Source organism: Polypterus senegalus, chromosome 1 (assembly GCF_016835505.1).
Source record: "Polypterus senegalus isolate Bchr_013 chromosome 1, ASM1683550v1, whole genome shotgun sequence".
Lineage (NCBI taxonomy): Eukaryota > Metazoa > Chordata > Cladistia > Polypteriformes > Polypteridae > Polypterus > Polypterus senegalus.
In genome coordinates, this window is record NC_053154.1 from 65269417 (window position 1) to 65294290 (window position 24874).

A 24874-nucleotide genomic window follows, 5' to 3' on the forward strand; every position below is an offset into this window, starting at 1 on the left:
CAGATTCACACATAGCTTCATGCTGAATTCCATGTCAATACAGTATAGGAAAGTGAGAAAATAAAGTTTATCCAGTAGAAAAAAATCTGTCTGAAGCACCTTAGATGTAGGTTAAGGCAAGTCTTATCAAAGCAAGTTCTTTGCTTGTGATAATCCTGTATTTTCAATTTTAAATGCATATACACTACCAGTCAAACATTTTAGAACACCTCAGTTTTTCCAGTGGGAATTCTGCAGAACATCTATAAGTTGTAAACTGTTAGTTGTTCCTTGAAGAAGGCCTATTTGTAATATTCTGAGATTTCTTTTTTTTAGTTTTTGCTAACCTAAACTTTAAATTGAAACCTCTGCAATTTACTGCTTAGCTTTTCACCATTTTAAGTAATTTATCGCGTTTCAACTGATTAAATTTAAAGAAAAACTGAGGTATTCTAAAACTTTTGACCAGTAGTGTTAATGACATTATTTCATGCATCTATTCTTTCATTTTCTGTGCTGCTGTTCTAGTTTAGTATCAGAAAGAAGTATTTCTGATATTACATAAATGTGAAGAGTAACAAAAAGTGAAATATATAAAAAGTAGAAGTACAGAAATGTTAAATTAATCAAATACCTTTTAAAGATTCTCTAACATAATGTCAAATTACTTTTAGCTAGTCTAAATTTGCAAATATCTTTTGCCAGGGAACTTGCTAATCAAGGTGGTTTCATTTCTGCCATGTACTATAAAAGATTGCAGGTAACTTTGACAATGAAGGGATGAAAAATAGCACCACTATATCTGATGTCATAATCCTGTCCAAGAAAAGCATGGTCGGCATTCTGCAGGTAATGAGCAGCTTTCCCAAGTGAAGATGTTCATATAGCTTAGAGGTCTTGTGAAGAATGAGAGTGAAGGCAATTATGGTGTTGACCAATATATCTGTGCAACAGTGGCAGGTTTGCAAGTCTTGTACCAGTCTGATCTTCTGTTCATTCTAAATTCCTGTTTTGATCCAAAATTAGGTATCTGCACAATGTTTACATTTACATCTATTTGCTTGGCAGATGCTTTTATCCAAAGTGACTTACAACAGTGGTAAACATAATCAAGTAATAGTATTACTGATTTTTCTTCCATAACATGGAATTGAACAATATAAGGGGACACTGGGCTAGATATGTTGCATCTAAATTTTTAGAGTCTATTAGAGGCATCTTGGGTATATGGATGCACCTGGATTCCTTCCACAGTTTAGTTAGCAAAACATTGCTCACTGAGAGAAGACCTACATGCAAACTTGGGACAGTGTAGGTGTTGTATCTCTTAACCATCCTAGAAGTGCCTAAGAATATCTCAGATGTACCGTACCTTGAAACTGTTGGTAAGAAAAGGTTGGCCTGCTATAAAAATGATCAACCTGTTCACCTCAGTGTATTGATACCATGATCCATCATCTTTCCAAATGGAGGCAGTGTGATTATTTAGCTGGCATGAAGCTTGTTCTTACAAAGTCAAACGTCAAGTCAAAAATGAGCATTGTCATTGCTGTGGAAAAAAGGAGGCGTCTTCAAGGTGCAAGAGCCAAAGATAGTAGATTGTTGGTTTTATTGCTTTATCAGGGGTGGCTAATAGGTGTGGTTTTTTGCCTCTGAAATCTATGAAGTGTTAAGAAGGTTGTTTCTTTCTGAGTGTGTGCATGTCTGTGTGTGTGTGTGCATTGTTACTCAACACAATTTCAAGTTCAAGTAAAAGGTTTTTATTTGCCACCAACACTTTCCCAACAAGCACCAGCCAAAATACTCAGAAGTAAACACATTCTCTTTCTGCCTCAAACTGCCTGTTGACTCTGACACCTCAAATTGAGTCTGTGGGCTTCTTTTAAAATGGACCCGGAATTGCTTCCAGTATCCTGGGATTGGTTATCCAAAGCACTTCTGGGTCTGGTGGAAGCTGGGGTAGTCCTCCCCAGGCCGTGCCCCCTTGTGGCACCCAAAGACCCCGATAGGGTTGTATTTTATTACTCCAAGTCCCTTGCCACCCTGCAGGTGTCTCAGCTGGGTTCTGCCTGGAGGAATACTGCCACCTGCCATGTGGGGGAAAGAACTGCTCCTGGTGCTCGCATTCATCCAGTCCATTTATCATGCTTCTCTGCATGCCAGGAAGAAGAACGTAAGGCATTTTGGCCAGGTCAAATCTCAACTCTCACCATCCTTCCAATATGGACTCACATTCAGACAAGAAATCATCCTTCACCCCAGCAGGGTTACCTATCCTTCCTCTCAGGCACTTACTATATATAACATATAAAATATAGAGAGATGCAAACCTTATAGCAACAGCACAAGTTTAACGGTGCCAGCTATGCGTTTATAGTGCAGCCACATTACCTAGCTTTTTTCTGTTCATTTATTGAACACATATCCAGCTCCTTCTTGAATATTCTCTTCAGGATGCTCTCATCATCATCATTTTGAACAAAATATTTCTAAACAAATGAATGCCATCAAAGTCTTGCTGTCATATGGGGCTGAAAAATGGATTGAACCTCAAACCCCGCAAGGTGATGCAAAAGTGCGTAAACCTGACGAGCCCCAATAAGGGCAAAACACGTGTCGTGTATTGTTTATATTATTTGTATAAATTATTTCAATTTTAAAAAACAAATACTCCAAAATCTCAACAAAACTTTGACTGATGTAATTGAAATTTGGTGACGTTATAGAATTAAGAAAATTAGCTGACCTGTGGGTTTTTGTTTTTTGTTTGTTTTTTGTTTGCCAGTAGTAATTATTTAATCAGTGGGCTATAGCACCATGTCATTTTTTCATCTTATTGCTAAAAAGTGACCATACAGAGAAATGGGCCTTTTAGTTCATGCAAATAAACACCGCCAACACAACATTCTACTAAACAAGGTGTGGCTGTAATTATTAAGAAGGGGCTGTGCCCTACACAACAAAATGAGACTAGGTGGCGTGGTCCATTGAAAAATCTAAAAAATGTTTTTACTGTTTAGATTGAAATTTGGTGGTAATGCAGAAAATAAAAATTAGTTGATCAGTTTTTTTTTATTAGTTAATAATGTAGTGACTAGTTTTTTTTTGGGTCTGCACTGAAAACTAATTGCAGCAATAAATGGAGCTGATGGCAAATTAAGAACACGAGGTGTCCTCTGAAGAAAAAGAGACTGGATGATGTACTGTGTGAAAAATGAGCTGTAAAGTACATGAGGAAAAGGAAAGCTCAAATATGATGCTGACTGCTTGCCAGATGCGGTGGCAGTGAGTGATTGTAGGTGTTGTTTTGTTAGAACCAAAGTTTAAACACTAGCAAAAGTGTGTTAACAGGTCCCCAACAACCACTAGGGAGAGGGTCTAGATACTGTGTATAGTTCACAGTATTGTTTCTTTTCACCTGTTCTCTTCTGTGCAATCTTTACTTCACTCCTGTTTTGAATGTCACTCAGTTTATTAAAAGGTATTCCCTTGGTTGTCAACATTTGAGACTGCAATGTCTTCTTTCCTGTGTTCATGAATAGGGGACTGCAATACATTTTCATGAAGAAACCAAATACAGTACCAACATTTACCACGTCTGGCCATCAGAGTACCGACAATTCTCAGAGTACCACCCCAAAGTCATTCTGACATATATTCCATTCTGCGTACTTTGAAGGAGGACTCCGCTCCAGTGGGCCAAAATGGTTTGCATGTACATTTTGTTCTGCTGAATTTAACCCTACCCTCTCCATTATCATTTAAGAATCCACCAAAACATAGTACTAGTAGTTCTGTCCTTCCACTTCCACCTGCAGACAAAACAACCCCAAAATTAAAAGCATTCCATTCATTGGTTCTGACACCTAGTACAGCCTGTAAATATCATTGCTGTTTGTAAATTAAATAGAACTTGATTCAGTGTTAGAACGTTATTGTTTGGATATGGGTATAACAAAAATAAAATACAAGGGATGAAAAACACCATAAACGAAATGCTTGAGTGAACGACATAAAAAGTTTAAGTAGTAAAGGTTCAACAATAATAATAATGATAATAAAAATGATTCATATATACTCAAAATTCACATTATTCCTACTAACTACCTGTTTCAAATTATTTTTATAAATTTGAGTTTTGCAATGACCATCAACAAAAGCCAAAGTCAGTCATTAGGACTACCATTAATTGATCTATGGCAGAAATATTTTATTCATACGCAATTGTAAACAGCTTTTTCAGGAATAAGCAGCTCCATCCACCTAATAATAATAATATAGGTTAGCACTTGTGATTTGCTGATTTATGATGCACAGATCCGCCTTTTTGCGTGTTTGTAATCAATACTTAAATAGAAATTTTTTTGTGAGTTTTGTGACCTAGTGCAGAAAAATGCACACAATACTGTGTAGCCCTCCAACTTAAATGGATTGCAGGTCCCAACTACCCTGGGAGCACTGCATTATTGGGCAGCTTTAGCAGTTGCTGCAGGGTGAAAGTTTTAAAAGTCAATTGTTGGTGTGTTATTGTTTCAAAGCTTTACTCCACAACTGGATTACAATGACACCCATCAGATTACCATCTTGCCTGGATTTATATTCTTGTCCATGGGATTTTGTCTGGGTTGGAAAAACGTCTTTGTCTGGGAGCGCTTCCAACTTCTACAAATCTTCACTTACATCATAATCACAGTAGGAAAAACATTTTGTAACTTTCAGGAGGCTGTTCACAGGATTTCATTTCATAACTACAACATCATCATCATCAACCTCTGTAAAACTGGACTGTGTTGTGAATGTTTATCATTTGGTCCTTAGTGTTTTGTTGGATCTCTTTTATATCTTTAATATTAATCATTTTTGTCATTTACTTCCATTAATATACACACAAATTTATTATAATGAGTTAAAGAACTGCTAAACAATGCACTTTGTCTGGGGGGCGCCACACATCTTTATCTCGGCAGCCAGTCTCACACACATGATTCGATTCCACAGTGATCATTCTATCTCATGTTTCTAACAACTTTTTGCATCATATTTAGTGTAATAAACTTAGAGTATACAGTGATTGTGGGCCCAAAACATATGTGTGCCCTAAACCTCCACAAATCACAAGAGATTACTCTATTAGCACCTGGTAAAAAAAAATGTATTCAGAAAAGTGCTTATTTGGTTTTGTAGTACTTCTGATATATCTGACTAGCCATCTCCCGTGGCTAGTGAGGAGGGCCCCACCCAGCTCTCTACTCTTGACGTCACTCTTTCCCCTCCCCTCAGCCCGCAGCCTCTGTCTCAGATTAGCGCGAATATATCGCTCCTGCAAGTGAACTATGATTCTTAGTGCAATGAGAGAAGTGGCAAAATCAACCGGAATGTTCAAGCAAATTATAGAAAAAAAAAAATCTAAATCTATTAAGTAGTTCTCTAGTTCACTAACTAAGCAGAGTTAAGGTTACGTGTTAGTGCAGAGGACTCCACAGCCCAATGAGTCTGAATCAGATTCCCGCTAATAAATCAGTACCGCAAATGATCTATGATACTTAGCGCAATGAGAAAGTCGGAAAATCAACGGAATGTTCAAGCAAATTATAGATAAAAACCTGATATAAATTTGTTAAGTAGTTCTCTCATGAAAAGTGGACAGACATACAAACTGGTCTAAAAAACTATTAAGAAATTTTGCACTTGGACCACGAAATTTTTAAAATCGTTTCTTAACGAGGTACCTATGGGCCAAGGGTAACTTACATTCCAAATTTCAAGTCCCAAGTCCTCATGGTTCAGGAGATTTCATGTATTTCAGGTATTTGGCTTTTATATATACAGTGGAACCTCAGGTCATGAACGTCTCAGACCACGTACAGATTAGGTTATGACCAAAAAGTTCGCCAAACTTTTGCATCTGTTCACAACCACACACTCAGGTGACGAACAAGCCAGTTTCCCTGCCGATTCATACACGCCGATGATTTCCGCACGTGTTCATTCTCTCCCTGTGCATTCCTTGTGCAGCAAGAGAGAGAGAGCGAGCGAGAGAAAGAGAGCGCGAGAAGGCAGTTAAAGAATGCACCGGGCTTGTTTTTAAAGAGACTGCAAGGTTAGTTTTCTCTGTTAAAGGTTTTCTCAGTGTTATTCAATGTTTTTACATTTAGTTTACTATTACACTGTGCATTCTATGGTATAATTAACATTTTTGTGCTTAAAAATCTTTAAAAAAAATATATTTACATACAGCTCGTAGGGTCCGGAATGGATTAATTTTATTTACATACAATCCTATGGGGGAAATTACTTCGGGTCACGACCAAATTGGGTTGCGACCAGAGTTTTGGAACGAATTACGGTTGTGACCAGAGGTTCCACTGTATATATAGATTAACTGACAGCACTATAACAGATGCCCATTGTCTTAGAAAATTTACCATGTAATCAATGGATTCCTCCTATTATTTGTTATTTTTGTCTTGTGAATTTATATCCTTTAATATACTGTACTTTGAATTTTCTGTAATTCCTCTGTTTTTTTTTTTTTTTTGGTTTTTCTTTACCAGTGTTAACTGTTCTGTTGCAGTACATCTTTCTAACATCTTTCTATCTTCTTTCAGTTTTCATCTCTTTGTGTTTGTGATGATGATGTTTTCCTTTTGATGTTTCTGATATTCTTCACTACCACTCCATTATGAAAAGTTTATTCTATTTTTCAATCCATTTTTATACAGCCAATTAAAAAAATATATATGTATTCTCATTATTGCTTTCATCTTTGTTTTATTATGCTTGTGTTGATTATTGTTATTTTTGTTGTGTTGCTTCACCTCTCTTTACCTTTTTTTTCTTTTTAGAAATGTTTCCTCCTCCTGCACGCAAACCTCTGTTTCCTGCAGTGCAATATTTTACCTTTAACTTTGTTCACTCCTTGCATATTCTGTTTAAAACTATTTGATGTGTATCTTTCTTTCTTTCTTTCACATGTTTTAAGAGAAGGTGGGATTTATCAACAGTTATTTCTTAAAATGTAATATGTTTATAACATTTTGTATATGCATATTCTAATTAATGATCACATGCATAATTTTAGAACACCTCATTGTTAATGAGCTATCATCTTATCGTTTAATTAGTGTGTGTATCCATATTCCCTTGAATTTTGTTTTACAGTCTCAACTGTTACTTTTACTTTGATAAGAGATGATATTTCAAAAGTAATAGCGCATGCAGTTTTCTCTCCCAAAAGCTTTTGTATGTGTATGATGTCATTGCAAATAACAATCAAAACAATAAGTGACATATTGGATGTATTTATCTTACAGGCTGAAATAATGAATCTTCAGCAGCAGTTAGAAACAAAAGATGCTGAAATTGAAAGTCTGCGAAATCAGATGGCACTCAGAGCCCCTATACAAAGTGACAGTACAGAGAGAGGTAATGGAAGATTGATTTAAAAGGAAAAAATCTTTTTAATGACTTTAGATTGCAAAGGAACCAAAAGACATTTCTTTAACATTTCAGGATTACTAATAAAATAATTGCATACATGTACCTGCACGTTCCTTATCCTTGCTTAGTAACATTAAAGGCATTAAAAGTTATTGGAAGTAAAGATAACAGTAGGTTTGTCTTTTTTTTCTGGATCTTTACTTCATAACAATACATACATTGTCTATTAGGTTGTCACTTCTTTGAATAAGAATACAAAATCATTATACATTTTTAAAAGATTTTTGGGGAAGATAGTGTTGCTTTCATTTTATTTTTGAACCAAAAAAAAAACTGAAATCAGGTGCTGCTTTAAAAATATGTGCTTTTAATGAAGTTACGTTGAATCTAATTCATATAATTGCCTTATCTCTTATGCTGTTGGGTTAGCCTCTAGTATATGTATGGAAACAGTGCAAAATTAACACAGGGGCCATTATGGACATGAGTAGAGTCAATTTTAGTCTAAAGAATGCACATTTTTCACAGACCTTAGTACACAGAGCAACTCACCTAACATTGTATAGTGGAGCAGCTCCCTGAAAACTTTGACATGATTCTTGTTGTTAATATAATTATTAATTACTGGATTCTAACATGATTTGTTGGGCTAAAGTGTCACCTTACAGCATTTGGTAATAAAAATGCATCTACCACATTAAATTGCCTGAAAAGTTACGCACATTATAGTTTTTCAGCTAGACTTGGAATTCTGTTAATAATTACATTACCTCTTTTGTGTGAGACTTGAAGGTCACATGTAATCCTAATGACATCAACCTCCGATTTCACAAGAGTGAAAATGAAAATCAGTAAAATCTTAATCTCTATCACTGTTACCATAAAATGTGTCTCTGAGATTCTCCAATGATTAAACATACAATTCATTATTCACTATTGGATTCTTTACAGAAAATAAAACTATTGTTGACAGTTTGTAAAACGGGAAACTCTACTGAATGCATAGGCTGATTTTTCTAAACCTTAATGCACCAGAGCATTATAACCAAACTTTGTATCTAAAACTTTTGCCTAAGTGCATTAAACTTTTCTTCCTGGCTAACTTTACAGACTGTTAAAATTGCAGCACTGTGTATTCAAGGATGTTTTATGAAAGGCAACAGTCACACAATTCAGCTTTCTTTTTTATGAAATTAAATGCTATACAAGATCAATACTCATGAATTTCTTCAGTCTTATTTCAGTAGCTATTTTCCTCTGCAGTAAAGGCTGCCTTCATTTACTATTGAAATGCAGGCGGAAAGATACAAGGAAATGTTTATGTAACTCCTCAAGGTTTGATCAGACTGGTAGAGGTGTAAAAGGGAAATTTCCTTGCATCAGGCCATTCAGTTGGTTAATGAAAAGAGTAATGAAACACTTAACTGAGCCTTTAAAAGTGAAATAAGGAGAGCATCAAAACAGAAATAATAAAGAAGGTAGGATTAAAATGTAAGAGGCATCATCATATTGTTTTGTATTTATTTTGTATTCAAAAATGGTTCTAATAATCACTTTTTCTACTTCCTTTTTTTCTCTACAACACCACAATCCGTAGAGGAGGTTTATAGGAGAAGGCTGAAAGAAAAACGTAAGCCATTAGACTTTCTTTTGGCTCTAATGTGGACCTTATCTGTCAGTGACTCATTTTCACCCACTGCCTTAAATGCCAAGCCCTTTACTACTGCAGTGTCTATTCAATTTTAGCACGCTGCTATGTCTGCCTTATTTATTTTCTCTGCTTGAAGCAAACAGATGGGCGTGCCTCTGAAATACTGAAGTCTGTAAGGGTAAAGGGGAATGCAAAGACATAGATATCAATTTGAGATAGCATGGTGAGATTACACTTAAATCACTTGCAAGAAGCAGTTAAAATTATATATTAAGGAAAATCACATTTGGGCTACTTGTAATAGCATTCTACCACCTTGGCCTTTGCTAGTGAAAGTAAACATGATAATGTTTCCCTGTTGAGTTAAAGAATTTTATCAGACTAACTTGCTTAACTGTGAGAATCCAGGAGAAAAGGGGGAGCACATGGAAACTGGCCAAAAAGACTAAAACCACAGATGATGTATCAGAATATTATCTTTCTTTAAGCATAGATTCTCTTGGCATTTCTTAAAACAGTTCATCTGTGAGATCTCATCTGACTAAACTCTCTGAGTTCACATTTTATTTTACATCAGCTAGTTATTTTTAAGACTTTTTATTTCTGGTCCCTACCAGCTATATATACATGTAAAGAGGCTTTTTAAGTTGCACAATTGCTCATATACAGCATCTTCATCTATTTTATAAATATGTGACAAGAGGATTTACTGCAATATACACAGCTTCTTCCACATATAACTCCATTATTTTCCCATAAAGTCTATTTCCCACAAACATTTGCTTTCTTTTGATCTGCTAGAGTAAAACAGGTTTAAGTGACTGAGCTCCATCTGACAACTGCTGTAATACGAGCCATTGAATGATAGAATGAGAAGTTAGGGGTTGTAACAGGTGACAAACTTTCTAAAGCTTAAAAATGTGCCAAGATTATAAACAGTTGTCATGGGTTAAAACATGGGGTTGCAGGTGTTGTCCACAAAGAGAAATGATGACTACAAATGTAGCAACACTATGCATCAGTTGTTAGCTTTCAGATCTTAAAGACATTATTATCCCTGATATCTGCCTAAAGTAACCCCAACAGATTAACTCAGAATATGTCTGCATGAGCATGTTTCTATTTTACATTTGTTGTTAATGTTTGTTGCTACTGTCTAACCTTTTTGAATTTGTAAGTTTTGCCTTTTTACAATTCGCACTGCATTTTTAAAACATTACCTATATATGTTCTAATAATAATATTGCATTATAACAACATGCATGAACCTATGTGTTTCAGTTTACATTTTTTTTAAATTTGTTAGTGTGTGAAGATGAAATTCGTTGTTTTTTTTTCACCATGTAAAATATCCATAATTTCTTTTAGATCAAGAATTGCAACGACTGAAAATTGGAATGGAGACTTTGCTGACCGCTAATGAGGAAAAGGTAGAGTAATTGTCTTGTTTAATGCTTTACATTTGACTATTAAAAGAAGAATGGATAAAGACAGAATACTGTAATAATGTATGCAAGGTTGAGGCATATTTAAAGTAGGTTGATGTTAAATACTAAAACATTAAATCCTAACAAAACAGAACAGTTAGGTCTACACAACAACATGTTCAGCAACATCTATGGACTGTTGAGCATGTAGTGTAAACCATTCCTTTTCAATAGAACACACAACAAAGCACTGAAAAGGCAAAAAAAAGTATTCAGCCTAGGCTGATTACCCAAAATATTACCCAGTTCAATCCGCAACATATGACCTCCACAAACATTATCCTTCAGTAGATACACTCATTTGTAAACCAGCTTATTCCAAGACAAGCTTTTAGGGAGCTGAAGCCTAGCATAGAAAAAGCCCAGGGTCAGCTCTGCCCGTTTATATGGTATACTAGGGGCAGATTCAGTCAAGAACTTGAACTTCAAGGGATCAGACTGATCCAAACCTATACTTACAAGTAGGATTTAGATCAAATGACTCCTGTAGAGCTTTGTAGTGCAAGAATTACCCATATAGTCAAATATAGTATTATTTGTATCGCTAAAGAAAAAGGGTAAAAACAAACATAAAATAAACACTAGGTATGATTCAACTATTCCTGATAATGTTTATAGAAATCACTTACCACTTATGTAATAATAATTGTTCCTGCAATAAAATAGTTTTATTTTTGAGAATAGTGTATTCTGTCAGGAACATGTGGGGTACAATTATTGGCACCCCTAAAGAATCCCTAAAATAAAACCAAATAAATGGGCATTCTTGATTAACACTAGAATTACCAAAGCTTACAAAAAAACTTGTAAACCCGGGCTACCTTAAATCCGTTCGCACCTCTCCGTCAGCGTCTTTTGTGTTGTAAATGTGTCGATAAGCACAAGCAGCCTACTATCCCATCCCCCCAACTGCCACAGAAATTGCAAAAAACTCTCCCAGCTCAAGCCTTGTTTATCTAGGAGTGAGGTACCAGGAGCTGTAGAGGGTAAATAATATATCTTTATTTGGAACACATGCGTTTCATGTGTGTTCCGTGTCTACAAAGATCTATGTAAGTGTGACAGATATGTTGAACACATGTCCAAATCTCAAATAAGCACTGCTTTGGTAGTACAGCGGTAAGAACTGCTGACTCATAATCAAGAGATTGCGGGTTCAAGCCTTGTTGTGTCCCAAAATAAATATTTTGAGTAATGAGCTGCTCTTATTGCTACTATTATACAATAAAACATACCAACAAACATTTGATTTTTAACAGCCAGTGTAAATGTACGGTGCTTGTAAAGGTTAGCGTTTTTTTTTTTTTTATTCAGTTTTATCCTCTCAGTCATGTTCACGCCTGCCCTGATCTGACACTGCTGTTTTCAAATAAAGACGTGCTATAACAGAGGTGAACTCAGGTGAGGGTTCTACATTGGAGAAAGAGAAAAGAAGCCCTCCCCGCAAGAAACGTCCACTCACATATAAGAGCAATGCAGCTGTAGCAGGCGTAAAGATGGCACCTTTTAGATGCAGAAAGAGGTCCGGCGTCATCCTGCCAGTCAGTCTGTCCCACACCTGTCCTTTAAAGAAAAAGCAGCTCTTATACAGAGCTCGCCAAGGTATCGTGCAAAGTCCAGTTTGTGCTTATGTTTTGTGATGGTCTTTATATAAAAACATTTATATGTTACTTATATAAAAGCCAGATCGAATCTTATTTACCTTGATTTATTTACTTATCTTCCTACAGCGTAAAGTCACAAGTAGACTGCAGAGCTTCCTCTGTTTGATCGACACTGGTATGCTGACAAAGTACATGTGTACTGAAGTGACTTCAGCTGCAAGTGGCAGCTCCACGCAACTGTTGTTACGGTTCTGCCTTTGTCCAGAAATGGTTTCATACAATTTATGACCTTAGTCTTTCTCCCGTGGAGTGACTGGGGTCTTTTCCTGAATAAGATCAGACACAGTTGCGTAGCGTGCTTATGAGTCAGCAGTTTTACCGCTGTACTGCCAAAGCAGTCGTGACAGTGAAGTACACTAACCCGATTTCTTTTTCTACTATTATAGTCTTGAATAAAAGCCCACTTGTTTTCGGTTCACCGACAAAAGCGCGTTAGACATATGCGCCCCAACAAAATCGCGACAGACAAATGAGCGCCGACAAACCCGCTAACTGGTTTTCGACAAATCGCCACGACAAAATCGAGAGAGAGGCCAAGAGAGTGGGACACCCTTGCTGCAATTCTTCCTACATATGCGGGGCGTGATCTTAAGGACTATCTGCGTGCCGTGCTAATGGCATGCCGCGTGTCATAATATTGACTTCTAAAATAAACATTATTATATATGCTTTAAACTAGTAATTCATATTTAATGAAACTTTCGTGATTTTGTCGGCACGATTTTGACGGCGCGTTTTAATTGGCGCTGTTTTGTCGCCGCACATATGTCTATCGCGCAAATGTCGGGTCACACTTGTTTTGTTGTATTTGTACCCTTTGTGAAAGTGCTTATTTGATATTTGGACTTCAGTCTTCACACATTATACACTTCATGTCAAAATTTTGTCGTTAGTACTAAAACATGAAAAAAGTTTGTCTTTTAGGTATATGTTCAATATTTCTTGCATTTCCTGTCATCCTTCACTTACATAGATCTTTGTAGACACGAAACACACATGAAATGCATGTGTTCCAAATAACAGTACATTATTTACCCTCTACAGCTCCTGGTACCTTACTCCCAGATAAACAAGTCTTGAGCTGGGAGAGTTTTTAGCCCTTCCTGAGCTGTGGTGGGGATGAGATAGTAGGCTGCTTGCTGCTTTTACTTATCGACACATTTACAACACAAAAGATGCTGGCGGAGAGGTACTAACAGATTTAAGGTGGGCCAAGTTTTTTTGGAGGCTTTGGTAATTCTAGTGTTAAAAAATTCTTACTGTTTATTACCTGTCTTCTCCAGAACATCCTTTGTCTATGACAATTTCCAGTTTCCTTAGGGTATAAATATAATGCACACACATGTAAAATGTTTTTGTCATGCATTAGTATGGGTAAATCCAAAGAGCTTTCAACTCGGATGAGACTAAAGGTTGTTGGCCTTCACAGATCAGGCAGTGGTTATAAAAACATTCATAGGCAGCTGGAAAGACTATTAAGCCCTATCAGGACCATAATTTAAAACAAAAGGTTCCGAAATATGAAATAGTTGAAAGTTTGCTGATACTGTCCCATGTACATTGAGAAGGAAGGTAAGAGAGGAAAAGAAAAAAACAATCACATTTTCTCAGCTGCACAGTTTGGTTGAATATTGGGGTTATGATATTTCAAAAGAAAAATATTTAGATGCCATCATAACGAGAAGCTTCCCCAAAAGAGATCCCCTTTTTAAGAACAAACCATACAATGCATTGCTTGAAATTTGCCAAGCATTATTGGACCTAAAAATGGAATTGTGTGTTGTGGTCATGAATACCATTGTCATGGCTGACGCAAAAAGGGTGACTGCAAACAAAGAAAAGCACCTTGTATTCATTCATTGATGCTCGGTGCTATTTTGCTTTCCAGGGGCTCTTGTGAAAGTTATTAGAAGAATGAATTCCACTGTGTACCAGGAATGTTTAACCTAAATCCTGATTGCCTTTGCCAGAAGGTTTAAACTCGACAGTGGATAGTTCATTCAACAAGATATTAACTCAAAACATACATCAGAATTCACACTGAAATGGTTATAACAGCACAAAATTAAAGTTTTACAATATCGGTCTTTAGATTTGAAACCAGCTGATAAACTGTGGTGTAAAATAAAGATGACAGTCTTCTCAGTCTCTGGATTTAAATGCCATAGAAAATCTTTAGAGGGATTTAAAAAAAGGCAGTTGCAGCCCAAAAACCATCAAACATCAATAAGCTGGATGCTTTTGCATGTGAGGAATGGGCCAAGATTCAAATACAGAGTTGCAAGAAGCTTGTCAGCACTTACCGAAAATGCTTTTTACAGTTATAAAGGCTAATGGATGCTCCACAAAATATTGAAGTCGTAGGTTGAATAATAGTGTACATGAACATTTGTTTAAAAAAATATATGCATTTTTCATTTGAACTCAAAGTTAAGTCAGTTTATGTTTTCGTTATGATTCAAATATGTATCTGTTATGGGTAAAACCAGAAATTGGATAAACCTAGGATTACCCGGGAAAAGCTCACATTATCCAAAAGGTAAACCTAGGTAAATTTAGAAAGTAATATTTTATTCAGCTTTAACCATGTCTCTTGGATAATGCGAGATTTACCCAAGCAATACTTGGCTTATCCACTTTTCAGACTTTACCCGTAACATATCAATAAGTATTTTTTGTTGTTTAATAAGGCTTTTTGTTTTATATTTTTCTTACCCTTGATTCACATTACTATAATGTCTTTTGAGGTGAGGGGGTTAAATATTTCCAATTGCAACTGTATATATACAGTATACAGTATATAAACTTAAAGTCATGAGTATAGGTGTGTGCCCTGTAGTGGACTGACTCCCCATCCATGGTTGCTAAGGTAGACTTTAGCTTCCCCTGGCCCTGAATTAAGCAGGTTGAGAAGATAAATGGAGGATTGTATTTGATTTATAGATTTACGAGAGCTGTAGCTTTTACTGTGTCGAGGTGTTTGGAAGTTTAGTAAGCCCTATTGTATTTTTCAGAGGTTACATTTTAAAATGAAATGTTTTCTGTGCTTACAGTGCAGCAGAAACAACTGTAGGTAAACAAGAATTGTGTTTTAATCAAAACTAGCTCATCTAATGAGTAACTAAGCCTCTCAAGATGCCAAAGTCAGTTTTTTCTTGATATATAGATATTTAGATATTTTAAAAATAGATCTAGATTCTAGATATCTACCAATATCTAATATCAAAATAATATTTCCTCTGTTTAGTATGGTAGTGGCGGTGCCATGGTTATGATTTGATTTTCTGACCTTTAATACTTGTCATCAATGAGAAGGATATAAATGAAAGTAACAATAAAGTGATAGGATGATTCTTCAGGGGTGACTTTCCTAAACATTCCAGCAAATCTACCACATAATTCAACAGTACAAAGAAAGTGAGAAATCAAAGTCCTGATTTCAGTTGAAATTGGAATGATGTGATGTGATGGCCAGCAAATCCTAAACTGATGAAGCAAGCAGTTCAATAAGGAAGAGTAAACCAGTAATAACCAGACATGTTTTTCCTGAGATGGAGTGCTCTGAAATTACCCACGTATAGACTATGCATTCCAAATGCCTGATCATTTTGTAATAATGTCTAAAGTTTTAGGTTTTTCAGAGCTTATTCTGACTTTGCATTGCCTTATAGGACCGTCGAATTGAAGAACTCACATTACTGCTAAATCAATATAGAAAGATAAAAGATGGTCCAACATCAGGTATTTTTTCTCATCTATTTTTGTATACTATGGTGAAGCTAACAGTAATACAGTGTCACTTTGTTTCATAGTTTAAATAAGTGTTTTAAACAAAAGGTACTAACTAAATTATGATTAATGCAATGATGGAATTTGTATAGAGAGGTCGTGCCTTTTTGTCTTCTTGGTTAGTAATGGTATTGTCTAATTTAACAACTAAAAACATTTCAAGTTCAATAATAGAATGAACTGTAAAAACAGGGCAGATATTATTGGGATGGCAAATATGTAATATATTATTATATTATTAAGACACAGTATAACAAAAAACATTTCAAGTAAAGTAAAGGCCTTACCAGACCCTCTCAGTTGTCAAATTCATTGTGATATCTTGTCACTGGGAGTGAGCTGTCATTTTGCTCTTTGAAGAATTTTTCTTCCCCTTCATTCTGTTACCCTCCTGGCTCCAGACTCATAGGCTTTTTAAATCCATAGTCCACATCATTTAATTAGTGTCAATGGTCTCTATAAATTGCCTAGAGCTGCCATATATAATGGCCTTTGCTCGACCTCAGCTGGCATTGGATATCGTCACTAAAATGGCACTACAAATGACAGGTGCCCAAGGTTAAAATCCAGAGTGTCTGTGTTAAACCCCAAGCTGTCTGCCAGACACGTGCAGGAGAATATGTAAACCTGTGTGACTCTGTGGTCCTCAAGTTTCTTAATTTATAGATTTAAAGGACTGAATGGATGAAGAGTTCAACTTTATATAATTTGTTTTCTTTTTCATCCTATTTGAAAAGAGTCCAATAAATTCCTCAATTGAAAATCATTCCATGCAGTCATTTCTCTTAAAGGGAAATAGTCACTTTATCAGCTACTTACTTGCATAGTCATGGAAAGTAAATTTTTTTTCTATTTACTTATCTTTTGTAACTAGAATTTAAAAAATGGAACAAATCTGATAAAGCACTCACACTGTAAAGACATGCATAGTAAAATGATTTGGCATATGTCGAGATGTGTACTTGTATTCTCAGGAAATGCTTCTACACAGGTTTACTTTTTTAAAATATTTTTATTGTGAATGTCTTTAAAGAATACATATCAATAAGTAAATTGTATGTGAATAAGGTACTGCATGTGATATTAAATCTTATTCAAACTGGATTAGATTGCATCTTTCCTTATATATAGCTGGAAAACAAAGAAAGAAAGACAAGACATACTAAATATTTCATTGAAGATATCACTCAGTTTGAACTTGAATTATCTAAAAGGTTAGGAATAGTTCGACATGTTCAGTTAACCAAGGGTAACATCAGTAAATGTTTGCCTGGTTCTTGTAAAGTGAACTTGATTTCTTATAATTTTAGTGAAATAGGACTTTGTTCTTTAATTGTATTATGGTAGGTGACTTACGAATCTACCAGTTGAACAATAGGTGACATGATAGCAATGCAGTTTAAGATATCACAATAGATTGTGAGTATTTACATTTACCTGTTACCAAAACATCTTCTAATATTCATTCATTACCTGCAGCAAATCTTTAAATGGAAGGTATTCATTAGGAGTATTCAACAACATACTATCTGAAAAAAGAAAATGTTTAATTACTCAATCACTCTCTGTGAAATAAGTGCAGTATGAACACAAAGGTTGTTCAAAAAGTTAACTACCTATATGGGAAAATGTGCTCCAATAGATTCAGCATATTATTTATTGATCACTACTTTACATTTACTTACTAGAGTATTTACTCCTTAAAACTGGGTGATCCATCCACCCTTGTTTATCTGGTAGTTAACTATTTCTTTGCTCTCAAGAAGTCAAACTCTATGTTTGTGTCTACCTATCTACATGATAAGCTTAAATACTATGGTATTAAGTAGCTGAGAATAGTAATATTATTTTTAGCAGAAAAGTGACTTTTATATATGTATCAGTTTATATATATATATGAGACTATAGACTATTCTAGACCAACAGGAGTAACATCTTGAAAAAATGTTACACTGTCTACTTAACAAGATTATAATAATGCTAAATGGCAGAGGGCACAAATATTCCAGCAGATTTGTATAATTATGTTTTCAAATATACACATTGGGTTTTTTTTTTTGTTTTCAAGGTATGGTGGAAGCTTATACAAATATTGTTTTTAACCACACTCTTTTTTCTACCTGGGAGATAGACACACTGATAAAACACCGAACTGAACAATGTTTTTTCCATAATGAAGCATATGATATTTTTTATGATTTTTTAGCAAGTTGCTCATCAGAACAAACTTGACAGATGTTTATATAAGCATGCACACCTGTTTATTTGAAAGCTATCAGAAGGACCTCAATTCATGACCACTTTACTTAAGAACTGCTAAGTAGTGTGTTTTCTTTCAAGGCATTTGTGAGCGGATACCATCAGACAGCAGTGAAGAGCTCAATGGAACTGGAAAAATAAGGAATCCAGTTTATAAAGTTCAGCCACAAATAATCAGAACAGAGGTAAGGATGAGTAGTATAAAAAAGAAATTGAAGATGTGCAGACAATTGCTTACATGTACAATTTCTTTTTTTTAGACACCACCTAGGGGGCCATCACCATCTTTAGTTTCTCCTTCTTCAGTAGAAAAGGAGGTGGACAGCAGGTAAGAAACATGAAATATGGCTGTTGGATGTTTTTTTAACCAGATTAGCTGTTAATAAATCATACTCATTTAGTTAATTGTAAAATATTCATTAGCAGCATGCTGCCACCTTATGGATGTAGTGTACTGGGTTTAAATACTGTTCAAGTGTATTCATGGGTATTCTGCTAGCTACTCCATATCCCCAAAGCTGTTCAGTTTAGATTAGTTGGTGATTCTAAAATGGCCCCTGTCTGAGTATGAGTGTGAGTGTGAGTGTGAGTGTGAGTGACTGTAGTGGAATTGAATTCTATTCAGGACTTTTACCTGTCTTACACCTAGTAGTCCTGTGGAATGCCACAGCCTCCTAGCAGTCTTGAATTTTATTTATCTGGCTTGACAATTTTATCACATGTAATTATTTTTCTCACCACTGTGTAACTGACATCTTTTTATTGAATCTTCTTAGTTTAACCTCTTACACCATGAGTGGTGTTTGGCATTATCACACCTAAATTACATACCCAAAAATTAATGTGTATTACCCTGTTTATGTTATAAAGGAGCTTCAGATTATTAGAGAGTAGTGAGTATAACACTTCAAGTATTGAAAAGAAAGTCTTTCTCTGAATAAAAAGCTTTGTTTCACACAAATATCAACTACATAAAACAAAAAATTAAAGGTTTTAGGAATTCTCGCCAAAAAACTGGATTTCACAGTACATAGCCAAGACATTTTATGATGCACAATCCTGGAATCAATTTTCTTTTGTGATTCAATCTGTCAGCTATCACTGAACCAAGATTTGATTGCATATCCAATAGCAATGCAAAGTTTTTGGAAACATTTTGTTCTCTTGTACCTAAACAATCCATCAAAATAGTTGCAAATATTTGCAAGTATTGTACTTGCAGTCATTTTATTTTTTAGAGATAGAATGTTTAGATATTTTTGTACAATAGATTGTGGTTCCTGTACTTCAGTTCACATGTGTTCTCCTGCCAACTGTTGCAGTTACTCAATGAGAAATGTAGTGTGTATTTACTTATTTATTTTTAAATGTTGTTGTTGTTGCTGCTTTTTTCTTGCATCTCACATCTGGAATAAACTAAATAAACCACACATTTTCATATCATCTTCTTCGAATCCTGGGGGAAGTGCCTTTTCTGGCAGCGATGGAGAGAGGGCAAAAAACAACCCTGGACAGGGCATACACATATACCTAAACCATTCACACAGTGTCTAATCAATCAAAAGAGCACATTTTTTGGCTTACAAGTTGAAAACTGACTTACTCAGAAACAGTGGAGTGGAATAATGACATATATCGAAGTGGTGGTGGAGAGGTGGTCTCCCACGTGAAACTCCAAGCAGCAGCATGGTAAGATTCAGTTGCATTTGATCTAAGAACACAGTCCTCAGTGTAATTTAGTGGAATTCGATCAAGGTGAGAGGGGGATCCCTGTGTTAAACTGCGAGCGGTTGCATGGCTTGGCACAATACGGATAAATTTGATCAAAGAATGGTTCCCCCATGAAAGATCGCACAGCCATTAACATTCGATCAAAACAGAGGTATTTGGGGGGTCCTCAAGTAAAACTTCAAACGAATACAGTGTAGATGTTAAAACTAGAAGAGCACTACTAAGAAAACTAACACAAGGAGAACATGCAGCAGATAGGGTCCAGCTATGGTAACTGAACCCATGATGTGAAACTGCATAGATAGATAGATAGATAGATAGATAGATAGATAGATAGATAGATAGATAGATAGATAGATAGATAGATAGATAGATAGATAGATAGATAGATAGATAGATAGATAGATAGATAGATAGATAGATAGATAGATAGATAGATAGATAGATAGATAGATAGATCATAGAACATCATGGGTTCAGTTACCATAGCTGGACGCTATCTGCTGCATGTTCTCCTTATGTTAGTTTTCTTAGTAGCATACCACAGTTGTTCAAAGTTACAAAGTTATTTTCAAATTATCAAAATGTTTTATGCATTAATACTTTTATTCCTGGATATTACTCTCCAAAATGTATTTTCTTTAGTAAGTTACATCTCAAACATGAACACTTACCCAAAGCAATAATATAAATAAACAAATTTACTCTTGTGATAAAGTAGTTGCACACAGAAGCAGTTTTTAAATTTGCATGAAAACCGGTTCTAAAGTAAGCCTGACCATTTTTGCAAATTATTGCGTTTTGTATGTCTGTTAAACTTCTACTAGGTATTCATGTTTCGGACGTAATGTGATAAATGAACATACATACCCAGAACTACTTATATACAGCTGCTAAAAGCTCAGTGTTACAAATATAACAATTGAAAAAGTGTAGTGCATGCTGAATAATTACTTTTCATCAGACATTGATTAAAATAGTACTGCAAATGCAGACCATGGTCATGTGACAGTAAGACAGCTCTGGTGATGACAACTACACAAAGACTGTCACACTTGTAAGGTAGGATATGGGAGGCCCTGATAAATGGCACCACAGGAATACAAGTGGATTGTAAAGTGGCCACATATATTTAAGATGTTTACCCTGCATATTAACTTTGTATTTTCTGTCGTATGTTAGGCATAGTGTTTAATGAGTTAAATATACAGTATGTGCTACTCAGTTGTCTCTTGGGTAATAATGATCATTTAGCTTTGCTTGTGAAATAGTGTATATAGTAAAAGATTAAAACGGAGATGAATGAGAGATGGGATGCCAGCGGGAAAATCTCTATCTACAATGTTCTTGATTTTATCAGTTTAATTCTTCTTTCCTCTCCTTATTATAAGGATTAATCTGTTGAAGTAACTTCCAAGTGTGTGATTTATATTATTTGCAACATTACATTTTGTTTTTTGTTTTTTTTTAAGGTTTTTGAGGTGTACTGTATGTGTGGAGTTAGACTGGTAAAACACATGTACAGTTCTTACACTTTGCTTTCTTTACCATTATAAAATATGCTGCCCTGCATATGGGAATGATTTAGCAGTGGCTGGGTTAAACATTTACTAAAATAGGTCACACGATGGGTGGAATTATCAACAAAAATTTGTATATTTAAATTCAGATACAAAAGACTATTTGTGGAATATGTTGATCTTTAGGATGTTCTATTATATGTTTTAAAACCAAGCTGGAACAGCTAATTGTTGCATTGTTAATTCTAATGTTTTAGTTCTTTGAACAACTCCTATTTTTCTCAACATATAGGACACAACAGAAGATGTTATCCAGTAGTCTAGAAGATCTACAAAGTGGATCACTGCCGAAGGTTAGCTCTAACGATGAATTAGTAAAGGAAAACTATATTTAAATAGAAAAGTTTTTTTATTTTTATTTTAAAAAGAAGTGTTTCCTTTGACATTACATTAAATATTTTCATCTCCATGCCTTTACTAACGAGTGACTAATCAAGTGGTGTTTTCCTGATAAAAGGATTATCTATTTCCTTCGTGTTTTGGTAATAACCTCTGGTTTCGGAGCAAAAAAAAGCATGTCATGTTTTGTTATTGTTTTATTTTTTTTTTGGTAAGTTAACAACATCAGACCAACAAATTTCTAATTATATTTTGTAACCAAGGTAACTTTTAGAAACTTAACTTAGTGCTTAATGGCTTTGTTTTTAGCTTATTTCAGGTGATTTAAATGGGCATATTTAGTTTTTTTAAACAACATTTTAATGAATCAAAAGTAATTCATTGTGTTTGTGTGTCTCTTTGCATACAATTTTACTAACCATGTGTCTGTTCTCTTAATTACATGCACTGGCTGCACCATTTACCCTTCCTGTCACATCATAGCATGTAGTTGGCGAACCAGTAGAACCAGTTGTATCACCAGAGGTACAATTAATCAGTGAAGTTCCTTTAAATTATAACCTTTTAATCTTCACTTCTTTTTCTTTAATTTAGTTTTCCTTCTTTTTTAAAATGTCGTCACTTTAAGATTTCACTATTTTATACTTCTGATTTCCTTAAACTACATTTAATAGTGTAAATTGTTTTTATGATACTAATTATGTTGAGGGAGGTGTTTTTATTGTTTCTGAGTACTGTCTGCATATTATGAACATAAGAACATAAACTCACATTCTGCATTACAGCAGATTTATAGTGATAATGATTATTCTTTTTTTAAACTAAATTTGAGATGAGTATTTTGATTTCAATCTTTTTTCTCTTGCAGAACAAAACTTTTTTTGAAAATAATAAATATCAGACACTTCCAGGGAAATTCTCTCGAGTTAATCAGAACGGAGACAGTGAAAAACTGAAGTCCCCAAATTTCCAAAGAATAAAAGATGGTGCAGAAGAAAATGATTTTAGCCTAAGTATGTTTGCAGCAGTGTAACTTACTGTTTAACTTGCAACAGGTTGAAAGTCTGCATGTTCTTGTGTGTTATTTTTAAGTAATTTAGATAAGTAAAATGTGAATGTTTTTTAAGAGCTGAAGAGGAACAGGTTAAATAGTACAGCATAATCTAATAGTGGTTAGCACTGTTGCTTCTCAATTCAGAGTCCAGGGTTCACATTCACATGCCTGCTTGGGCTTTTTCTTTAGGCACTCTTGTTTTTCCGCTCATCATAAAGTTTATTTGATCACCCTATATTAGTCTGTTGTAAGTGAATATACTGTACATGTGTAAGGAAATATGCACAATGATAAACTGCCACCTCTCATGTTTGTTTTCTAACTTATGCCTGATCCTTTTGGGATAATATCTGGCACACACAACCTTGAACTGGACAAGGAAGATATAGAACATGGATGGATAGGTTGGTAAAAGAGCTAAATTAATTAGTAAACAAATGTCAAAGTCTGAGATTGTGTTGCCCATTACCAGCTACTCACCCTATGATTAAAAGCATGATTGTTACAGGTTAAAAATGATGTGATGACTAAGAATACACTAGTGCAACTAGTACATGCATTGGGGTATTTAGAATATTATAAAGTAATGTGAGATAATGTAACATAGCAATCAGGGTGTTGAACTTTACAAGACACATTTGACAGTTCATTCTCCACACCTTAGTCACTTAATGTCTGTGCTCCATTGTACATGTAAATAAAAATAATGTGTCAGCCTTGTACTCTGCCATCTATGAAATAATACTAATAGTGAGTCTACATAAGTACAATTGTAGTAATGACTCAAGTGAATATAATAATGCTTAACACAAAAGAGATTAAATTTTTGGGAGAAGTGCAAATTATGTATAAATTCCTTTTTTTTTCTTCCTTATATACTATATCAATTAGTCACAGCAACAGTAAGCCCATCTTAATAGTCATTTTTCCATGATTTTGGAGGTAATATGTGAGTTCGCCTCCTATCACTGCCAATGATAGCTTTCAAAATAAATAATAAAGCAGAACAGTTCTTAGTTTTTACATTATTTGCGCTTCACCTTTCTTCATGCTCACTTTTCTCAATTAAAATTAGAACATTAGAAAAATGTTGATGAAAAAAAGTTATTTAGCCCAACAAAGCTCACTAGTCCTTTCCACTTAATTCCTCCAAAAAACATCAAGTTAAATTTTGATTGTCTCTAGAGTCCTACTGTCTACCATACTACGTGGTAACTTATTCAAAGTATTCATGTGAAGTTACCAGCATGATTCAATAAATGCCACAATTAAACAAAATGTGAACAGTCCTAATTTTGCACAAATTTCCAAGCACACTAAACCACTAGCCAGAGAGAAAAGAATGCTATGTAGAAGTTGAAAACAGAACCGTACATGTAGAGTTGAGATGGCTTGTGTGCTGGGAAGTAAACTGTTGGGTCATATATCCCAAACATGTGCATCAACCAATTAGCACCTCAGACTTTACACACAAGCATTATATTTTAGGAATTTGCTGTTTCTATTAAGTTTTGGTGCAACTGCTTTTGCAAAATATGCCCACTTTGTGTTCTTAACTTTAGCTTCTAAAAACATTCTTTGCAAGCACTTTGCTTCTTTAGATTTCTTATTTCATACCATGTCTTTTGTTAAAAGCAGATGGGCAGTAAACCTTGTACTTAAATATTTATTTGTTGCTTTTCTTGTTACTTTTTACCATTTTTTGGGCTTCTTTGTTTTTCTTTAGAACTTTTCTTTGCTCTGATAGTGCATGTCTTCAGTTCTGAATTTTACTGGGCTTAACATTTTAATTGCTGCTGTTTCTTCTTTGCTTCATCCTGATGCTTTCTGTTTAATGGAATGACTGAAGATCGCAGCAGGAGTGCCAGTGCTCCAGCATTAGGTACTGTATTTCATTATGC

The 24874-nt window shown here is 34.9% G+C and overlaps 1 protein-coding gene across 10 annotated transcripts in view; it reads left to right on the forward strand.

Moving 5' to 3' along the window:
* Positions 1–24874, forward strand: part of ppfibp2b (PPFIA binding protein 2b) — a 291180-nt gene that overhangs the window by 222863 nt on the left and 43443 nt on the right. For 4 of the 10 annotated variants that reach the window (XM_039749799.1, XM_039749806.1, XM_039749830.1 and 1 more), the window contains 11 exons: positions 7293–7404; positions 9017–9049; positions 10439–10500; positions 15893–15962; positions 18351–18454; positions 18530–18597; positions 21813–21873; positions 22403–22444; positions 22788–22932; positions 23357–23377; positions 24823–24855. In XM_039749799.1, the coding sequence (XP_039605733.1) occupies positions 7293–7404; positions 9017–9049; positions 10439–10500; positions 15893–15962; positions 18351–18454; positions 18530–18597; positions 21813–21873; positions 22403–22444; positions 22788–22932; positions 23357–23377; positions 24823–24855 (751 nt within the window). The remainder of the gene's footprint in view (positions 1–7292; positions 7405–9016; positions 9050–10438; positions 10501–15892; positions 15963–18350; positions 18455–18529; positions 18598–21812; positions 21874–22402; positions 22445–22787; positions 22933–23356; positions 23378–24822; positions 24856–24874) is intronic. The other 6 variants (XM_039749811.1, XM_039749838.1, XM_039749816.1 and 3 more) reach the window with 5 other exon arrangements.